At 46.1% G+C, this 17,787-nt stretch overlaps 1 protein-coding gene across 1 annotated transcript in view; it reads right to left on the reverse strand.

Annotated features, from left to right (window-relative positions):
- Positions 1-17,787, reverse strand: part of Sptlc1 (serine palmitoyltransferase long chain base subunit 1) — a 40,172-nt gene that overhangs the window by 15,843 nt on the left and 6,542 nt on the right. Inside the window, 4 exon segments of the mRNA NM_001246759.1 lie at positions 1,027-1,156; positions 6,995-7,127; positions 15,929-16,001; positions 16,582-16,675. Coding sequence (NP_001233688.1) covers positions 1,027-1,156; positions 6,995-7,127; positions 15,929-16,001; positions 16,582-16,675 — 430 coding nt within the window.

The following is a 17,787-nucleotide window of genomic DNA, read 5'->3' on the forward strand; positions in this document are numbered from 1 at the left end:
AAATCTAGCCATGCAATCTCCAGCAGATTGACTCCCTAGTCACACTGTCCAGAACAGTATTTATTCTGGTGGCTGGGATCTAGTACTTAATCAGAATAAAAGTCATCTTTTTAGTCTATTGAAGGAGTTAAACCTGTGAGACTGTCTCAATTTCAGAATTTCTTTACTTTTTCTTAATTGTGGAACTATGGAACACTGGCTGATAGTGTATTGAGCATACAATGGTGAGTTTATGTGCATTCAATGACAATGTACATATTCATGAAGTATCTATCACACAGGCTGACTCCTAAACAAAGATGACAGAATCTTGAAGGAATAACCTAAACTTTTAGGAAAATCTACATGAATACAAAACCAAACAAGGTGGGGAGCACTTTCATCAGATACTCCAGTTATGAATGAGTTGTTTGGACAAGGTCCACTTGAAAGGGGTGCTTGAGATGTGACAAGTGGGCTTCCAGGGCAGTCCACACCCCGTCAGCATCTTATCTCATCGGGCCGGCCTTTCCTACCCACCCTGCCTGGAAGACAGTCATGAGCCTCCCCATGATGCTCTGTGCCGCTCTCCAACCATGCCAGGGAGACACTTCCTAATCACCAACTAGGAGTGCTCAAGGCTCCCAGGCACCCCCTCTTCAGGGAGGCTGTTCCCCACAGGCAGCAGCTGCCTGGAGCTTCAGAAAGACTTAAGATTTGATGGAATACATAAGTATATTCTGGATTTAACCCATGCACTTCCTTACAGCCTGTGTGTGTTCCAGAGCTCCTACACAGAACTCAGAGGACTGTGTCTCAAGGGCAAGCTCCTGCTCTACCTTTGTCCCCCCATAGAAAGTCGCCTTGACCTCCTCCCAAGTGTGACAAGGCTCTGCAACCTGAAATACATTAATAAGCAGGAACACCCTTACTTAGTATCTAAATGGGATCCGCAGGCGAGTTTTCAGTGACAAATTACCATTTCATCTATAATGTAGCTGCTTAGGAAGTACAAAGAGCCGCACCCTGGTCTTCAAAGGACTGTACCTTTTGATCTTCAATCTCTTGTTCTTTCAGCAGTCGCTCCAGGTCAGCTACATCATTGTGCTTGAACAACTTAATGTCACTGCGTGATGCCTGTAAGCCTTTCTGGATAGCAAAGCAGGCTGCACTGTCCCTGCAAGGGGGAGAGGCACCAAATTGGGGTTAAAGGGCCTTGTCAGAGTTCTCAGAAGAATGCCTGCTTTTGTAAGTTGACAGCTCCAGTTGTTACCTGAGACACAGCAAGCAGAGAGTTCGAGCACTCACACTCACTGTGCGCTCTTCACTCTGCAAGCCCTTCCTTCCCACAAGACTACTTCACTTCATCTCCTGAGAAACACAGCTGGGCGCAGACTGGCCTTCCTCAAGTTAGGATGCATGCTGTGGATGGCATCTGAGCTTGCTCACATGCCCCTCTTTCTAAGGGCTTTGGAGAGCACTGTGACCTCACTGTCAGTGGCATCTCTGTCTACCCGACTCATCACTCCGCCACGAGGAAAACACTGGCAGTCAGCTGAAGGCACAGCTTCTGGGCACTAGCAGGTGACGACAGTCAAGTAACACAGGGAACCAGTCTAAGCTCACCTGCACCAGCATAGGCTGAGTGAAGAACTTAGCCATTGGCCTTTGAAGGAACCCCGCATCCCTTCCTGGGAACACAAACTTCTAGCCAACGTGGTAACAATGAAGCAACCCCAGTTTCCACTTGGGTGAGGAAATCCAGCGGAAATCAGGACTGTCACCACCAACCAGCAGCAATAAAGAAACTACGACCTTGGGTGTCCAGTCTGAAGCGGGGACTGGGACTGAACATGCCTGGCATTCAGAATGACACAGTAGTCTCCCACCTCCCATTTCCCCAGTGTCAGAGAAAGCCGACCCTAACAGATGGCTCCACAACACTGTCATCTGCAGCCCATGCTCCAGAAACACAACTGAATTAGAAGGGGGGAAAAGCATCTCACAATGTTTTATGTTTAGAGTTTTGTGTTGGGCCACATTTATAGCTGCCTTGCGGTACATGTGCCCTGTGGGCAGCAGGCTGGACACATCAGTATAGACTGGAGCCATACAACATGAAAATGCCTAGGTTCCAACTGAGTATCATCACTTCCATCAAATGTCACTATGAAGACTGACAAAGCCCAGGATGACCTAGCAGTGAACTCAAAGCAGTCAGCATAAAAATGCTGCAATGAGCAGTCACGAGCACACCTGACACAAGGGAGCTAAAGCAGAAAGCTGAGCAAACAGAAGCTACAGAGAGTCCTATCCTATGGAGAAAGCACTCTGAAGAACACACTAGTCAATGAGATACACATGGACCAGAGGGAAAGGATCAGTGAACAGGAAGACATATTGAAAAGAGTCGGGGCTAGAGAGATGGCTCAGAGGTTAAGAGCACCGACTGCTCTTCCAGTGGTCCTGAGTTCAATTCCCAGCAACCACATGGTGGCTCACAACCATCCTCTATGAGATCTGGTGCCCTCTTCTGGTGTGCAGATATATATGGAAGCAGAATGTTGTATACAAAATAAATAAATAAATAAAATCTTTAAAATAAAAAAAAAGAAAAAAGTCAGTGTACATCAGAGAGAACAGTCTGGAAAGGAGAGAGCAGAGCTCCAAGGACTTGGGGGCGGAGGTGGGTGGGGATGGTGTGGCGGTGTAACGCAAGCACTCTAACATCGCAATCATTGGAGTCACAGCAGAAGAGAAAGGCATTAGAAGAGCTAGCTGACACAAACAAACTGGCTAAAACCCTAATACAAAAAAATGACTTAAACCTACAGGCTAAAGACAATGAGTAAAACCCAAACAGGTAAGGCCAAATGAAGAGTCACGAGGGTACAGTGAAACCCCCAGTCTCTGCAGGCTGTCAAATGCATGCACAACTCAACTTGGTGTAAGCCACTTAGTATGTGTCTAGGTAGCCAAGCCACTGTGTCCACTACAGTGTGGTCCAAGACTCCGTTCATGGAGGTACAACAAGAAAAGCACGGAGACATGACTTCAAAGAGTCAAATGGGAGAAATCTAATACAGAGAAGACACTAATTCCCCCATCCCCTGCCCATCTTCAGGTCTAAGGTCAGAGATTTCCCTGGTAACAGGGTATCTAAGTGTGTGAGAGACCAGTTGCACTGATTACGGGCCATGAGTCCACGTCACCCTTAGTCCAGAGCAGGTGTGTTCTTGTGCATTCCCAGTGATGTGGAGGTTTGGGGCCTTGTGGCATCCCATGGTTTGGTACCGCTGATGGCTACAGGGGGTAGAGTACATCTATCCACAATGACTCTGCTATGGTGGACTCCTGTAGAGTCTGACTGTATGCCAGTGACTACAAAGACAACATGCCTGGGCCTATGGCAGGGGCTTCTGAAAACTCAATATCCTTTCTAGGGACTCTTGATTCATCCCTAGACAGCCTACCAACTATGAATTTGAGATGAACTTGGGCTTGGATCGCCCTCTAGTGTTCAAAGAGTGGTGATACAACAGCCCACTTGCAGTAAGCCTGGTCTTGGGGAATTAATGCTCATTCTAGAAAGACTAACAGTCAGCTTGAAAAGACAAGTCATGACTCCTTCAGTGCCCAGATGATGTTTCATACCCAAACCAACAAAAGCCTTCAATAAACTAAGACATGGGGTGGGAACACAGGCTCAGCCATTAAGAACACTGCTGTTCTGCAGAGGACCTGGGTTCAATTCCTAACAGCACATGGTGCCTAGTGACTACCCTTAACTCCAGTTCCAAGGGTTATGATATCCTCTTCTAACCTCTGTGGACACTGCACACATGGTGTACACATACATACATGCAAACAAAACACCCAAATATTAAATAGAAATCTAAAAAAAACAAAACAAAAACCCCCTGACCTCACTACACCACAAAGTGCCAGAAACTGACCACACTGTAATCAGTATTGGAGAACCCACAAGAGGACTAACAGGAGGACTCACAGGAGGACTCAGAACAGCCAAAACCCAAGGAGCTCAGAAAAAGCATGGATAAACTTTTCAGTACTGTACCATGAAACCTGATAAAAGGAAACAAACACACAGAACTATTTGAGAAAAACAACAATAATAACAAAACCCCCAAACACACACACCAAGTGAAATAAAAAACATGGCAGGAGGTATAAATATCAGGAAAGGTCAAATACAAGAGAGGATTACCGAGCTCAGAGACAGACTATTTGCAAATGGTTATCTGGAGGAAAAATGAAGTGCCATGAAGACAGCTCACGGGAGCTTTGGAGCAGCATTAGAAAGAGAAGAGCTAGGCCAATGGGGGTCAAACAGGACCCGAGAATGCCATCAGGGTAGAAGACTCCCAAAGAGACTGCTACCAATACACAGGTCTAGGAAAGTCAACGGTCATAGACAGTCAGATGGATCGCATCAAGACTTCCTGGAACACATCACACACAGGTTCTTAGAGGTAAAAGTAAGACTCTCAAGGTGTCCTAGTTAGTCTCCAGCAGAATTTGCTATGAAAACTTTATATCCAGGACAGAGTAGTGCAGGTTTTCAATTAGAAGGAGAAACTAAAAACTCAGAAACATTCAATACAGAATTCTCTAAACAGCCAACAAAGGTGAGGAGGCTGGAGAGATGGCTCAGTGGTTAAGAGCACTGGATGCTCTTCCAGTGGACCTGTGTCCAATTCCCAGCACCCACATGGCAGCTCACAACTGTCTGTAACACCAGTTTCAGGGGATTTGGCACCATGCCTACAGACATGCATGTAGGCAAAACACAAATAGACATAAAATAAAAATAAATTAATTAAACAAAAAGAAAAGAAATGAAGGTGATGTCTCAAACAAACAAACCCAAATGAACAAACAAACAAAACTGAACTTCTCAGGACTGATCTTTCTTTTGCCAGGCGGTGGTGCTGCACACCTTTAATCCCAGAACTCTGGAGGAGGAGCAGGAGGGTCTCTGTGAGTTCCAGGCTAACTTGGCCTGCAGAAGTAGTTTTAGGACAGCCAGGGCTACCCAGAGAAACCTTGTCTCGAAAAACCAAAAGAGAGAGAGAGAGAGAGAGAGAGAGAGAGAGAGAGAGAGAGAGAGAGAGAGAGAGAGAGAGGTGAGGTAGAAGATCCCAGACAATCCAGAAGAAGTAGAATCTATGTCCACCCAGATCTCCTAAAAGATTTCTAAAGGGAGGAGTTCTGCACAGAGACAGAGATACTAATGTAATCAATGAGTACAAACCACTCATATCTTCAGTACAATTTAAAAACCAGAACAAAAGATCCTGGAATAACAACTATTTCAGTAGTCTGAGTCAACACAGAAAGATGTAAAAATGTACATGGGGCCTGGAGAGATGGTCCAGTGGTTAAAGTGCTTGCCTTACCAGCAAGAGGACTGGAGTTTGGACTTCTAGAACCCATGTAAATGCACCTGTAAAGAGAGCATCCCAGAGCAGGCTGGCTAGCAAGATTAGTTGTACCAGTGAGATCTGGGTTTGACTGAGTGGCCTTGTCTCACTAAATAAAGTAGAACAACCCAGTCTAATTGCAAACATCAACCTTGGCGCTCCACATACATGTCCACATACAAGCATACACAAAACTGTAAAAAAGAAACATTTAAATGGGAGGAAGAAAAATAAGGGCAGTTTCCTTACTAGTTTATTTTTGTTTCTGTCTTATGTTTATGATGCTTAAGTTGCAATCATTTGAAAACAGCTTGTTATAATGAAAAGACGTTTTTGTAACCCTCATGGCAACTGTTTATATCATCTACAGAGTCAGTGGCTTTCCCCTGGCAGTAAATAGCCACACTGCCGCCACATGTGCACTTTATGCCAGTCACCCAACAGAGTTAGGGCCCCACTTAATACACAGAAACTTGTATTAGGTTCAAATGCTGCTTGGCCAATGACTAGGATTCCTCATCTGTTAGCTCAGCCTTAATTATCATAAATCTATATATTTTATAAGACTTATAGAGGATGCCTTTGCTGGCACCCTCTCTTGCCGGTGGCTCACATGGCGCCGCTGGAGGAAGAGCGGAGGAGAAAAGGGACACTTCCTGTTTCTCCTTTCTTAAATATGAGTTTCTTTGCTATGTCATTTCCTGCCTGGAACACCACTTCTCTACTACATTTCCCAGAATCCTCTTTGACTCCTAGTCCTGTCTAACTTGCTCTCTCATTGGCCAAACAGTATTTTATTTAATAATCAATAAGATGAACATACAAAGAAGTACATTCCCCATCACCACACCATGCATTTGGGAATTCACCTGAGTTTGTAGACTTTCTGTGGACAGACATTCCTACCACATGGCTTCTATATCCTTTTTAATAAGATCTTTTAAAAATTTTATTTTATGTGTATGGGTGCTTGTCTGATCATATATATACATGACATGTGTGCCTGATACCCAAGGAGTCAGAAGAAGGTATTGCATACCTTGGAACTGGAGTTACTGATAGTTGTAAGCTGGTATGTGGGTGCTGAGAATCAACCTAGGTTCTCTGCAACAACAGCCAGTGCTCTTAAGCACTGAGCCATTGCCCTTGCCTCAGCTCCTACATCCTTAATGAGCACTGAGTCAAGGTCAACAGAGACCTGGAGACTAAGAAGGGAGAATGATGAGGAGCGTGTGGCTTTGCCAGGCACAGTAAACAATGTGAAGTTGTGATCATGACTCGGCATGACAGGGTCACAGAGCTGACAGGGAAGGAGATGGCAAGCCTCATTCGGACATCGACAAAACAATCATGGTGCCAGGAGAGTGACTACTGCACTGTCAAGCACCTTTTGGGTGAGGTTCTCATAGCTCTTGGCTGGGGAAACCAGTTAAAAAACAAAACAAAACAGAGAACCGCAGAAGATCCCTTTTCCTTTAGGCAGGTAATTTCCAATCTGGGACCTGCTGAGCCTGGCAGCATGGTGCTTTCTCAGAAGGAATCTGGCTAGAAGTGTAGGTGAAGGCACTTACACAAAAACAATGTCCCCTCTTTTAGAGTACGCAGGAATCGCACTGGCTATGGTGGAAAACCCATACGAGTAAATGATGGCTTCTTCGGTCCTCATGAATTTTGCCAGGCGCTCTTCCAAATCCAGATGGACATCTATTTTACAGGAAAAGTTGAAATAGTTAAACAGCCTTATAATTCTTTCTCCTTTACTAACAAATGAAAAAAGCACATAGTAGTTTAATCACTGCCTCTCTCACCTTACAGATAAAATTCAATTTTAAAAGTATTTATTATTGTTTGTCTGTATTTGTGCCACAGCCCATGTGTGGAAGTCAGAGGGCAACTTGTTTTCTTTGGTGGGGGGCGTTGAGACAGGGTTTCTTTGTGGCTTTGGAGGCTGTCCTGGAACTAGCTTTTATAGATCAGGCTGGTCTTGAATTCACAGAGCTCCGCCTGTCTCTGCCTCCTGAGTGCTGGGATTAAAGGAGTGTGCAGAGGGCACTTTTGAGAGCTGGCTGTCTCCATCAGTGTTTTAGTTCTGGGGATCAAACTCAGGTCTTCAGATTTGGCAGCAAGTGCTTCTACCTGAGCCCTTTAATCAGCACCTAAAATGGAACTAAAAGCAGCAACAACAAAACTACAAAAATCTCTAGATTAAAATAATTTTGGACCCAAAGTTCTTCTGAGACATTCGAGCTGAAAGCAGCTCCCTGTCTCTAAGCATGGCAAATGGAGACTTCAATTTTGCTACAGGCTTCCTAAGTGTTCCAGAAGCCTGGGAGTTAAGCGCCGATCCCACTGCACTGGAGCTGTGACAGACCACAAGCAGGATCTTTGCCTCCTCACCCTTCTGGGGGGAATCCCACTCCATCTTCCCATGACCACTTACTGAGTCTTCACCACTCACACAAGCGGCCTCCATACACTGCACCAAGACACACTAAAACTCAAGTGGCCCCTTTTCTCATAGTCCAGGTTAGGGCTCAGGTGCAGTGACTGCCATCCCCAAGTATACCAGGGAATTCAAATTCACACACGGACAAAATCAGGGTCTCATGGAGAAGGAGCTCAAGAATGCCGTTGCAAATCCATAGGGCCACAGAGGGTAGGTGTGAGAGACTAGGGGTACAGGAAAGGGGAAGCTGAATAGACAGATAGAGGGACGGGAGTGGGGGTTGGGGCAGGAGGATGAGGGAGGGAATACAGGGAGAGACAGCTAAAATTAAGGGCCACTTGAGGGGTAGTATAGAAACCCAATACAGCAAAGGCTTCCTAAAATATACACATATGTGAAGGTGATCTAAATAAAATCACCAAATAAAGGGAGAGACAGAGTTCCAACTGGCCATCACTTGTCACCAAATGAAGCTTCCAATACCAGTATTGGGTTACAGCTAATAGAGTTGTTGGCCAAAGGGATCCCAGGAAATCCCCAAATAATCCAGGCTGTTGCCAAGACTATAAATTGCTCTCCACAAACCGACGGCAAGGCCCTACTGCTGAAGACAACACATATACAAGTCACTGAACAAGAAGTCTAGCTGGTGCCTCCATAGAGCCTCCACCCCCATGCTCTAGCATCTTTGGTACAGGAAGGTACTCTGCACACTACCAAAAGAGAGACAAAAACACCAAGCCAGCCACAAACCCTCTGATCTACAACCTTGTCCTGCCTATAATATGTGCTAGGGCGTTGCTGGCACAAAGCTTATGGGAATAACCAATCAATATCTGACTGGACTGAAGGCCACTCCACCAGATGGAACCCATACCCGCTATCGCTTGGGGGATCAAGAACCAGGCATTTTGCTGCACTCATAGATCAGTACTTGCTCAGCCATCAGCTGCTTGTAGCAGCTTCCCCCTACAGCAGACGGGAACACATACAGAGACCCACTTGATGGCTATTATAGGGTGTCAGCTTGACTACATCTGGAATGAACTACAATTCAGAAATGGAGGGCACACCTGTGAGAGATTGCTTTTGCTTAGTTTGAAATGGGTGAAGTAGGAAGACACACTTAAGCAGGGTCAGACTTTCTGCTGGAAACCTAGAAGGACATGTAAGAAGGAAGCTTTTACTTGTTCCCTTCTTGCTCTTGCCTTGCTAGTGCACCCATTCCTTCACTGGCATTGGAGCCCACTTCTTTGGGATTCTAGCATTTACTGAAATGAAGACCAGCCAAAACATCCAGCCTTGTGGACTGAGCAACTATTGGATCTTTGGACTTTCTGTACACAACCAGCCATTGTTGGTTTAGCTGGACTATAGCCTGTAAATCATTCCTATATATATTCATTCTATAAATTTTGTTACTCTAAAGAACCCTGAATAATAGAACCCACAACCAGACATCATGCAGAGTCAGAGACCTTGGAACACTAGAATGGGGTATCTATAAAATCTGTCCCCTCAGGGCTCAGAGAACCTCATGGAAGAGGAGGCAGAAAGACTGTAAGAGCCACAGGGGGTGGAGGATATCAAGAAAACAAGGCCCTGGAAATCAAGCTGGTCAAAGTTCGTATGAACTCAGAGACTACAGCAGCAAGCCTAGGGCCTGCCTGGGTCAGCACCAGGTTGTCTACATATTCACTGTTTAGTATCTTTGTGGGACTCCTGAGTGTGTGAATGAGTGACTCTCTGATTCTTGGGCCTGCTCCTGGGTTCTCTTTTCTTGCTGTTTGTCTTGTCCAACTCTGATGTGGTTAGTTTTTGTTTTAATCTACTTTATTATTAAATTAGAGAAGCCTGTTTTGTTGTTGTTGCTGTTGCTTGCTTGTTTGTTTGGTTTTGTTTTTGGAGACAGGGTTTCACTGCATGGCCCTGGCTGTCCTGGAACTCACTCTGTAACCAAGCTGGCCTCAGACTCACAGATCTGCCTGTCTCTGACTCCTGAGTGCTGGGGTTAAAGTGGCCACATCGTGGCATCCATTTGTTTTCTAATGAGACAGAAAGGGAGTGGAGGGGAAACTGTAATCAGGATATATTACATGAGGAAAAAAAAAATCTATTTTCAATACAAGGGGGGAGAAGAATGCAGGTATAACAGGATAAATTATAATACTGAAGTGACATATTTAGTCAATCATGGCTCTGTAAAGCCTTTCATTCACAGTGTGAGCCGTTAACACTGCTCAGGGGGAAGGACATCAGCCTTTGGAGACAGCCCGCCACCAGCTGACTCAGTCTTAGAGCTTCAAAGTCACTTTAAATGAGGCGTTTTGAAGAGAGAGCTGCAAGTACAAGTACCCACTACCCTTTCCACCTCAGTGGGGCTCAGGCCTGGAGGACCCAGATCGGCCTCACCACAAGCTCTGTGCAAGGAGCACTCTGGCACAGGGAGAGAAGTTGGTTCTGGCTCCTGAACACCAAGGGACAAGGAGGGGAGTAGAGGCAGATCCCAAAGCAGTGGAGGAAGGGAGTCAGGGTGTGTCCACGGAGGATAGATACTCTGGAAACGGCCAGCGCAAGCCTTCTCCAAGTGAGGGGTGACAGGGAGTGGCAATGACAGATGCCAGATTAGCTTCATTCCTTAGAAGGAGCTAGACTTGTGCAAATGAACAGCAGATCCCATTTCAAGCAGGTGTGACACAGCATGCTTCTCCACACTTACTGCTCACATATCACTGTAAGGAACAAGAATACACAGCCAACTGCCACGGTCAAATCACAGACTAGACCATTTCTTTATATCAACATTAAATAAATGTGGCTTTCACGGGACTACGCTTAAGTTCATCAGTAAGTCATAGATCCAAGACATTAATCCCATGCAGAGCCAAGCAGGTGGCTATCCAGCTTCTAGAGAAATGTCACTGGGGAAAGGCTTTAGGAAAGTGGCCAGATGAAAGAAAGCTATGAGGACTTAATAGCTTGTCACCCCCCAAGTTCCTGAGCAGAGGCTAGTCTGGGGTGTGTCTTCCTTCCTTCTCTACGGTCCTCAGCATCACAGCCGGTGCCTCTCAAGTCCAGGCAGAAGACCCCCTTCAAATATAGCCCTGCCTCTGGATGGAAGCCTACGACAGCCTTCAGTGTGTAGTGGGGGGAGGGCAGCCCAGGCCACCAGGCCAGGGTTGACAGCTTGTGATCTCCACTTCAGAACACTATGCTGTCCATGACACCATGCTTCGGAGGCAGATACACCAATTTTACTAACCCTGAAGGATTTCTATTGGTTATTATGTAGGCTTCCCCAGACTCCTATCACTGGTGAGGACTAAGACGGAAAAGCTGGGCTTACAGGGCCTTATAGGAAGCCCCTCGGCCAATGGAAAGAGTGTGTCAGAGCATGCTCATCACTGTGTACACTGAAGGCCACAGGCATACAGGTGCAGCATACTGGGATGGAGAGCCCAAGTGACAAATCAATGCCTTGCCAAGTCCCCAAAGTTTAAGAAACTGTAGCCTTTCCTTCTATCTAACAACACAGACTTTGGCTGGCATCAGTCTTGCAGAACAGGTTCTGTAATGGGTCAACAGGTGTAAGTGTAGAACTCGTTTCTCTTGATGCTAGCTTGTGAGTGAACACCTCCCCACCCACGGAAGGGGGGCAGCAGGAAAAACCACCAAGGGCTGTTCTGTGACTGCTCATGGCCACATCTTTTGTGTGCAGATCCACCCAGGCCAGTGAGGCCCCAACTATGCATGGAGTAAAACTCAAGTACTACATTTTCTAACTCATGTCAGCAGAGACAAGGCCAGTGCTGAGGGGTCTGTATCCCTAAAGCTTCAAGGCCCTCACTCCAGCCCTCTAAGAACCTGAGACAGAAGGTCTGGGCACTGAGCTTCTCAGAGCTCAGGCTGCAGCCACGCCTCCAGGTGGTTCAAGCTGGGCACGCATCATTGGGTGTACATTCACACAAGTCTAAGATTGTCCCATGCCCGCAGTGTTTCCACTGACACACATAGCTAAGAGACACACTGTCCTCAAAGGGCTTCTGGGAGGACAATAATTAAACATGAATAAAACACTAAGAACAGTCCTGGGCTCTGAAAGACTGTTCAATTAAACCACTATCTAGAAAAAAAGGTTTTACTTCAAAAAAGGAAAGTCTAGTTACTCCTTATCTTCTGACAAAATCATGTGAATTTATATTAATAAAAGTTTATTTTCTGTAGGGCCACTTGTCCAGGCTCATTTACAGTAAGGAAACAGCACCTGCCCTTGGTTGTTTTCCAAAGGAAAGACTAGAAAACAACCAACCTCACAATAGTACAAATTCAATTTACCATATTTTCTATTAAGAACTTTCCATTTTTGTGTAAATACTATTCTCTTCCTTGTTTTTTAGGGGGAGGGGGAGTGGATGGGTGGTTGAGAGTTTCTCTGTGTAGTCCTCGATGTCCTGGAACTCGCTCTGAAGACCATGCTTGCTTCAAACTCACACAGATTTGCCTGCGTCTGGTTCCTGAGTACTGGGATTAAAGGCGTGAGCCACTACTGCCCAGTCTAATAAATATTATTCTTAAAAAAAACTTCTGGGCTCCTGAGATAGCTCAGCAGGTAAAGGCACTTGCTGGTAGGCCTGATGACCTGAGTTTGAGACCTAGGATGTACAGGGTGGCAGAGCAGAACTGACTCCTGCAACCTGGTTTCCTACCTCCACAGAGGGTGTGCACACACCCCTTCCCAAGCATAAATAAATACGTGAAAATTCCCGAGATAGAGGAGACATTAGCTTGGCTACTCTGATGGCTGAGGCAAGAAGATCCCAAATTAAGAACAGCCTGGACAACTTAGTGAGGTCCTGCCTCAAAATAAAACTACAAAGAAAGGCTGGAGCTATTGTTCAGTGATACAGTGCCTGCCCAGCATGTGCAAGGTCCTGGGTTCACGCCCCACTAGGATGCATGCACACACACATGCACGCACAATTTTTCATGAAGTAAAAGCAATAGCACTTCTGTATCCAAAAGTCATAAAGACTGTTTCACATCCAGACACTGTGTGATTTTACTGGAACGTTCTGAGCCATGTGCCTGAGGGCTGCTCCCCACACCTACAAAACCACAGTCTTACGACCAAAGAGAATCTGCAGCCAATCTAGGCGTCTCACGAGCTCATGCTCTTCCTAGCCCCCAGCAGCTGCCCATTTGACTGCTCTCACACAAAAAGAAGGAAGGTAGGCACAGGACGTTCACTGTTGAGTCCGCTGCACACTAAGACCAAGAAGCCAGTGAGGATCACGCGTAAGTTACAGCTTTCATGTACCCAAAGGGAAACACTGGAACAAACTGCCACAGAACACCCTCCTGAACACACAGGACCTGACTACCCTGGAAGGAGACGAGGTTCTTAGCTCTAAACCACAAAGAAGCGCCTGGGAAACATTCCAATCATGACTTTCTATCTACTCTTAAACCACAATCAACAACACACTTGGTAGTTTGTTGTGTGGTCTTCTAAATGTAATATGCACGTTGTGAGCAGGCCACTGTGAGGACTCAGGGTTCACATCTCTCCGCCAGACTTCTGGGAGGAAGGCCACATATACAAAAAAAACCAAAAAAAAAAACAAAAAACAAAAAACCAGACAAACTTTGGCCCAATCACTGCTCTACTGTCTTTCTGTATTAATCATCTAACAGATGTTATGAGAAATGATAAAAAGGGCATTAAAAACAAACATTCGGCATATGTGGGGTGTACAGGTATGCCATGGTGCAAGTGTCGTGGTCAGATGATGACGTAAGAGAGTCAGTTCTCTCTTCCCACCCTGTGTGTCATGGAGATCTACCTCAGGCCTAGGGGCTGTGCAGCCAGTGCCCTTACCTGCTGAGCCATCTCACAGGCCTGGAAGGAAACCTGAGGAAGGAAAGTTACTTCAGACACCTGAACAATCATATCCAATTTAAATCTAAATCATACTCATTTGGGGGCTGGGGTGGAGAAATTTGGGGGCTCAGTGGAGAAATGTGTGTCCAGACAGAAGGCTGTGGTTTGGCCCTAGTGTCACATGTCACAAACCCAAACACATTCACATCCACGTTAAAGCACAGCCCATGCCAACTACAAAGCTATTTGCAGCCGACACCTGCTTGACAAAGGGAAAATCCATTGTCCCCTGTGGAGTGTCACTGGGTCTATCAACCACACGCTGGGACAGGTTCCTTGCCCAGGTGTAACTGGCAAACACAAAACAAACTCAGTTTATTTGGGGCGGTGAAGTGGGCTTCTTTAGCTTGTTTTGCTCTGTCTGACGCTCTTCCCTGTTTCTGAGAGAAAATGAACACGAACTAGGATAGGATCTAGGAGGAGTTGGGGGAGGGAACATGACCAAAATGTACTGCATACAAATTTTTCACAAAAAAATTGAAAATAAGCAAACAAAAATGAGGGCACATAACAATGTATAAAACAGCGTGTGTGTGCGTGAGAAATGGGAGAGGTGTGTGTGTAGTCATCCATGTATGCTTTTGAAAAGCCTGTGGGAGGGCCAATGAGTGACTGACAGCTGCTGGTGAGATGGTGGCTGGGAAGGCAGTGGCAGTGGGTTAAGTCTGAAATCTGCACCTGTACTGGATACTCAGTGAGGGGCGCTAACTGAACAGCATCCAGTCCAGACGAGCGACACAGAGGGAGAACTGGGCTGTTTTAACAACATTTTCACAGCTCTCGGGAAATTAGGGTTAAAGGTTCAACCCCTCATCTGATAGAGCAATAGACCTCATCTGTCTTCCCAGATCAACTCCTAAGCAGCAGTGAGGTCACACAAATAAAAGCTACATACAGACTCTGAGGAAAGCAGCTTCTTTTCTCTGGCAAACTCACAGAGAGCCAGCTTCGTCTGTACATCAGGTAACAGCCACCAAGCCCTGGAAAAAGCAGGGTTTCCTGTTTCCTAGTCCAGTGCCAAGGACACAGGTCCCAAAAACAAGCAAAGCACACAGTGACAGGCTGGCTCTGAGTTCTGTCCTCCGATCCTGCCATGTGAGCCTGAGCTAGTGGTTGGGACACTGGGCCTACTTTTAGTGTAGAAATTCATAAACGATGTGAACTAGGAGGAGGTGTAACTACCTAGGCATCCCTTCTCTGCTAACCAGTTGGGATGATGGGAGGTAAGAATTCTGAGTTGTAGCTATAGTATTCTAGGCACCATCTCTCCTCATTGGTTCCAGCATAAATGAGGTAACCAACAAACTGAGAAACAAAGGAAGGGTCTTTGATAAACACATTTAACCAATGTGGTTAAACACAGAAAATCCACAAATGGAAATGAGATGGCCTCCTAACACAGAAGGCTATTTCTAGGATTTAGTGTTCCACTGGAACACCTGATGACATTCCAGAAGCAAAGGGCAATGTGCACAGTGAAGTCTGAAGGCTGATCGGGAAGCTCCTGGCAGCTGTCAAATTGCACCACCTGAGACCCAGTGAGCCTGTCCCAGGGTCTCCCACACAAGACACTGGTGACCTCACCTTCATCACAGAAAGAAAAAAACAGCTACAACCACAAGCCAGTAACTGTGCTTTCCCCTTTCTCCGTGGTACTCACTGCCCAGTGCTCTTTTCCAGCCCTTCCTTTGGACCAGGTATAGCCTGCTATTAGTTCTTGCCAGTGGACACTGGACAGTGCAAGGCCACCTGTCCTGTGGGGAAGGCACTGACTGTTGCCTGCCCTTCTGCTCCACAACATGGTGACACCACACATGGAAACCTGCATGACTACAAAGAGCAAGCCCCCAGCAATGGGGCCTTTCACCCAGAGCTGGCACACACAAATGAAACATTCGCTCCCAGAACCGTCCACCAGGACCCCTGCAGTAGAGCCTTGCACAGCACATTCTAAGGCCCTAACAGCTCTTCCCTGTACAGCTCCTGCCCATGCTCCCAGCACAACTAAATGAAAAGGAAGAAAGTGCACACATTCAGCTTGAGGGTTAAGAATGCCTCCAAAGGAGCTTCTAACTCAAACAGACCCTTGAAGGGAGTCTGAAAGAGAGTATGACTTACCAAATGTGCCATAAAATCCTCGAGGTCCACAGGTACCCACACCATACTTCTTTAGAGATGCTAGAGCTGCAGCCTTTATGGAAGCAAATGTGCTAGTGACTCCCTGTGCATGGTCCTGACCACCCTCCCCATTCTTTACCACATGGCAGCCCTGCCCACCCCTTCCCTTCTTCCCCGGGTCTATGGCAATTCCAACAAGTCAGGCGACACGTCCCGCTCTAGGCCCCATCTGGCTCCTCTTCCTCTCTCTCGCTTTCCCCCTTTCTTGTAACTACAGCAGTTCTAACAGGATTTAGGAAACACAGATTAGTAAATGAGACACAAGACGGAAGCAATGGAGAAGTGACATTCGTCTGCTTCTAAAAGCCCAGTGACGACCAGGCTTTCCTGAGGATGTCTGCAAGCCCCAATCCTAACAGGAGCTGGGCAACATCTTGGCTGTTCTCTCGCTACTCCACAGGCCTGGCTTCCTAGGTTCTCTGGCTGCCATCCACACTGAGCCCACCAGACACTGCCCTGCATGGTCCAAGTCCAGATTCTGGTTCCGTCAGACAGAATGGGAAACACTGTCCTCGCGGATGACCCAGGCCTGTCTTCTACAGCGTTCTGCAGCCAGCAGTGTCCTCCCAACATCACTCTCATGCGCTACTCACCTTCACCCGGGGGTTGGCCAGCAACCCGAGAAAATTAAAGGAGGCAAAGTTTACACATTCTTTCCCATTCACCACGATGTTGTGGGTTGGAGGCCTGAGGAGAGAGAGAGAGAGTGGTTCACTTCAGCACCCATCCGGGCACCCGACAGCAGGCACAGCACAGCTATGCAGTCATCCCTCCCGATTTGCTCTCCACCCCTATCCTTCATACTTTTTGACAAATCAGAAAATGACAAATTAAAAATCAAACATCTTCCCATTAAGCCTATTTAATGAGCTCCCTGGACAACTTAAAAAAGAATAAGATGGTAGAGGGTTGTGGGAAAGACAGCAGATGGCAGGGCTTTGGTTCCCAGCACAGACATGGTAGCTCACACTGCTTGTAGCTATAATACCAGGAAATCTGATGCCCTCTCCCGGCCTTCACAGGTACTGCACACATGTTGTGTTCACACACATTCCACTCAGGCAAAAAGTCATACAAATAAATTAAGAACAAATCTAATTTTTTTTTAAAAAGAGAGATAAAGGAATGATAAATCTTGGATATTACAACTTGTTTAAGAAGAAAGTAGCTAAATAAAATGTCTAAAAACTAGAAGAAGACAAGCACGGACGAAATAACAAATGATCAAGATCAAAGGCAAGAATAGGCAAAGTGAGTTATGATTTTAGTGTTTGTAAACATTATCTACACAGCCCACTGAAGCCACAGCTCATTTCTGAGTTAATGCTAAGATGCTCTTTGAAAGGGTTCCTCTATGTCCTCTTTTCACTCCTCAAAAAAGAATAAGGGTAGCCAGCTACACAGAAGCCAGATGTGCTGAGACAGGAAAGAGACAAGCGGCCAGCCCTTTGCAGATGTAAGGAAACAACACGACAGGACAGACGCTGTCAAACCGTTGTCCAAGTGAGGAAGGGACTGTGCCCTGGAACCGTGGCTCCGGTTACACCGCCAGCTGGCTGTGTCTGTGTCGAGGCAGAAAGGACTGGGACACTGCTCTCAGAGACACTGTTATTTATTTTTACACAGAACTGGTGACTCGTGAGAAAAGAGGAACAGAAATCTGGAACTCCAAAGAAGAGACAACCTGAAATCAATTTGCAGTATTAGCATATAAAATGCAAGGAGACACCCTGAAATAAAGCAAATGTTTGCTTTATTATAAAATACTGAAAATATATGTCATAATATTGAGTACTATA

The sequence above is a fragment of the Cricetulus griseus genome, chromosome 3 (assembly GCF_003668045.3).
Source record: "Cricetulus griseus strain 17A/GY chromosome 3, alternate assembly CriGri-PICRH-1.0, whole genome shotgun sequence".
Taxonomy (NCBI): Eukaryota; Metazoa; Chordata; class Mammalia; order Rodentia; family Cricetidae; genus Cricetulus; species Cricetulus griseus.